Raw genomic sequence first — 4525 nt, forward strand, 5'->3', positions numbered from 1 at the left:
AAATTATTTGTTGTTGTTTGTTGTTGTTGTTCGAGTTCTGATCGCTCAGTGATGATACTTATATGTCTGGAATCTGTGGAGTCTCATTTTTCTAATCGATATCTTGTTTGTGCAGATCCGATAAGTAATAAGGGTATTTTACCATGATTTCTGTGCTAAGTGCGTTAGCATTTTCTCCGCTCTGGGCTAATTCAGAGCCTTTGTTATTACCCTTTTATTTCGTTTAGCTAAAAATGGTTAATATTGTCTGAAAGCTGAGTTTCTTCCCGTTAAGTGGGTATAACACATTCATAGTTTAACTAATGTCAACTTTGTTGTTGCATCAGCTAACCGTTAGCCAGCTAACGTAATGTGACTTTACATGGCAATGCTTTGAATAGACACAGCTGTCGCAATCTGTTTAGAAACTTTTGTTTTAGGTTGCGATATAATATCTCCAATGCCCTTTATCTTTCTCACACAGTGCTTTGAAGCTTGAATCCTCACCTGTCTCTCCACCCTGACAAATCTACCCATCATGCTTTGGTCTTCGGCATCTGGCAAGGACACGGCTTTGGCAATGTCGGCTTCATGCCTGCAACACAGGGACAGTTAGTGGACTTCACAGAAATGTGTTAAAGGAGGAAATAACAGTATCATCTGCGTAAAGCATCAACTCTGGAGGTAAACAGTATTCAGTATCATTGAAACTGTTAACTGTTAAAGAGAATCCAGACAAAGGGTTAGGGTTAGGGTTATGTAAGCAAGATACATTTATAGTTAACATTTGAACTAGCTTTAATACAGCACATACATTGAAGTACTTGCAGTTTGGTTAGTCATTTTCTTTGTAATATAGGCAAGGCAATTCAAAGTGCTTCATATACTATTGCATTACAATGATAAGATTACCTTGTCAATTCATTATGTTTAAACAGAGTGACTGTACCTGGGTGACTGATTGGACGGGTAGGTAAAGGGCGTTTTCTGAGTTTTCTTAGTTTTTGGAGTGAGGGGGACTCCAGGGGCAAGAATCATGTCGATCCTGAACAGAAACAGAATGAGCTTAAGATAGATGATACTTTTCTTGACTCAAACAAACTAGCCCAGCTGGCGAGGTTACTGACCTTGTCTGGAGGTATTTAATTCTACAGAGCATGTCCAGGTGTCCAGCAGAGTACTGTTCGATCACGTCTTTGACGTCGTAAGGCCTCAGAGTTTCCTTAAACCGCTTCTTGTTCAAGAGGAATTGCATGATCCTGTGAGAAAAATTGTTTTAAAATCAACCATATGGGGCATGTTTACAACCTCTCTGATAGCGTGATAATTCTTGTTCTTGTCCTGTTGAGATTATTGTGTTGGCATGTCCAAAGTTCTAAACACTTAACTTCTTTAGACACTCAAATGATCTATTTGTTAGATCCAAGCCACTGTAAAAATCTTTATTCATTTATCCATTTATGGCCGCTTATCCTGGTCCAGGCCGCTGTCCGATGCGTTTCCAGGCCACATGTTCATGGTTTGGCGTTCCCAAATTAAAACTATAAATGTAACTAGGAGGGATCCACCACCTCTACCGTTTTCCTGTTTCCAACATGACCCATTACCCAACAAAACAAACAAAGGTCGACTAGACAATGGGAAGCGTGAAATCCAACCAGTTCCAGATCAAACCTGACTGTCAATCTCCATTTTACCATCAGTCATGACTCAAAGATACACTCCCTCCAAACCATTTCAATCCATCATTGTTAAACCAGGATCTAACTTAGCTATATATCGTTGGCAGTCCAAATCAGCAATTATTAAGGATGAATTAGGAAATCACACTTACACACTAGTACCTGGGATCAAAGACCAACACCTTATCTTTCTGATTGTACTTGGGATTAAACTTGACATCTATCAGTTCTTTGAAAGTCTTCTCCAAACTTGAGTCCACCCTGCCACCCACTGAGCTCCTTCTTTTGTCCCAAAGATCTCCCACTTTGAGCGGACTTAAACCCAACCTTTCCCAGTGTCTGTGTTTGCTGCTCGAGCTTCAGTGTTTGGCGGAATATCTTGGGTCCTGAAACTAAAACCCGACAGGTCTGAGGATCCCATTCAGACCCATTCATCCCTGAAATAATGGTGTGGAAGAAAGCAGCACTTTCACAGGGTTAATCACTCATCTCACAGGCCCTCACAATAGATTGAATTCCTGCATTATGTCCGCTGTGTGGCCTATGGATTTACCAGCACACTGTAAGCATGAGTAAGGCCGCTCTTCACTGTCTGGTTCCCACTGATAACTATTGTTCTCCTGCTATAATGCTCTGTGCTGTATTTATTTCTCAGTCTTCCAGCAGTTTGTATCTAAATCAATCAATTCTGGTAAAATGTGGTCAAAAGTTTCCCATGAATAAAAAGAAATCCAATTAGATTTTGGTTTCTGACATATACACTTATTTAAAAGAAAATCATTGTCAACATGATCACTTCCATAACGTGTATTCCGGTGCAGATCTAAATGCAAACTAACATCTTCGATTTTATTGAGCAGTAATTTCCAACAGTACACTGAAAAGTTATTTTGACCTTCAGCGTTTTTCACCATACGTTTTCTTCTGTATTGCCAACATTTTACACAATACTAACAAAAACAAGGATCGACAGGGAACCTCAAACCCCAGGCTAAAATAAATTCTCTGCCCTCTAAGTGGAACATTTGTAATCTGATTCACTCTGACTACATCCATTGTCACTTATCACAACCTGGAGTACACTTCTGCATCAAAGCAGCAAAGAAAAAGAAACCTGGAGGTCAACAAAAGCAAGATTTATAGCTGCTGTCAAGGAGTTTCTGAGTGCTTTCTGGTTTCTGGAACATCATTATATTTGACCTGCAACACAGTATATTATATAGCCAATAGCATCATCCCTTCGAATAACGTGAAACTATATTTTTATCTCATGAAACGATATAACGTCAATCTTTTAAACGATCAGGGACAATTGACGCTCTAATGCTGTTTTGTTGACACTTTGAAGGAGCACAGAGCTTCATGAAATGTGAATTTAAAGTTCCTGACCTGACTGCTCTGATGACCAGTTTCAGTGTTGGGATCATTTCCTCCATGAGGATATCTGGAGGGAAGCCTCGCTCCTCTAAGGCTGAATCTGCCAGGGCTCCAGAATCTGACAAAGAAAAACAAACAGTTTGAATGACAGTGGCCATGTTGTCTGGGACCAGTTACCACATTTAGAAATTAAACCTTGTCGAACACTGTTAGAACAATATCACTCTTCACCGGCTTGAGCTTGAATCTCAGGATCCATGTATCTGTGATCCTCTCCAGAATGGAAGGAGTCATCACATACAGAGCATCAACTAGTTCCTGAACAGTGTCCTTCACATGCTGATATCCAAGAGAGGGAGTTACACAGTCACAAGATGGAGGAATGTCGGTTCTTCTAGTAATCATACATTCTGTCACGAACAAAATACTGACTTTTTTCTCAAAATGTTGTTTTTTTTCTTCAAGAATTTTTTTTTCTTTCTCAAAATCTCAAAATTCTGAATTTTTATAAAAATTCTGACTTGTTCACAAAGTCTCCAAAAATTCTGCCTATTTCTCAAAATCTCAAAAAATGCTTACTTTTTCTCAAAATCTCAAAATTCTGACTTTTCCTAAAAAATCCCCCAATCATGTATTTTTCTCAAAATCATGTATTTTCTCAAATTCATGTATTTCCTCAAAATAAAAATAAATTCTGACTTTTTCTCAAAATCTAAAAATTCTGACTTTTTCTGAATACTTCAAATTGTTACTAATCCCTGGTCCCCGGCTTGAGCTTGAACCTCAGGATCCATGTATCTGTGATCCTCTCCAGAATGGAAGTAGTCATCACATACAGAGCATCAACTAGTTCCTGAACAGTGTCCTTCACATGCTGATTTCCAAGAGAGGGAGTTCCACAGTCACAAGATGGAGGAATAGAAAGCAGTATTCAATGTTTACTTCAGATTAGCTCCACGTCAGAAATGATCATGCTTGTCATATGTCTCTCTCCATAGAGGCTGAATCATCATGTTAATCACATAGCTATCATATGCCTCAAACAGTCCTGATGCTCTTCTAGGTAATCACACATCCTGTCATGTTCACAGCTACAGTTGGGATACCTTTGTCGAAGTCAACTTTATTGTCAATCTTTCAGTTTGCGTGAGAGAGAGAGATTGAAATAAATATGTATATCCTATACTGTATATACACAATCAACCGACACATGTATACGCATGCACACATTAAGACATAAATAAAAGCACAACAATCAATATATATAGGCCCTAACAGTCACTTCAATATCTTTGGGAAATGTACATTAGTGTAATATTGTCCATAGCAGTGCAAAAAGTGTCTGTTGTTGGATTTGAGTGTGTGTGGGGTGTTACTTGCATTATTTTGTAACAGTTTGTAGTAGGGCTGAACGATATATCGTGTCATGGCGATAACCGCATGCACGATATTCACATCGCAGGGACGTGCGATTTTATTAATTGTTT

At 38.9% G+C, this 4525-nt stretch overlaps 1 protein-coding gene across 1 annotated transcript; it reads right to left on the reverse strand.

Moving 5' to 3' along the window:
• Positions 1–459: 459 nt before the first annotated feature.
• Positions 460–3156, reverse strand: LOC104956827 (potassium voltage-gated channel subfamily KQT member 3-like; the record flags this gene model as incomplete). Its single annotated transcript, XM_010784377.1, has 4 exons — positions 460–574; positions 929–1024; positions 1107–1238; positions 3051–3156. Coding segments are annotated over 4 exons (449 nt in total), but the record flags the coding sequence as incomplete, so codon positions are not given.
• Positions 3157–4525: the final 1369 nt, after the last annotated feature.

The sequence above is a fragment of the Notothenia coriiceps genome, unplaced genomic scaffold (genome assembly GCF_000735185.1).
Source record: "Notothenia coriiceps isolate Sejong01 unplaced genomic scaffold, NC01 NC01_scaffold00026407, whole genome shotgun sequence".
Classification (NCBI taxonomy): Eukaryota; Metazoa; Chordata; class Actinopteri; order Perciformes; family Nototheniidae; genus Notothenia; species Notothenia coriiceps.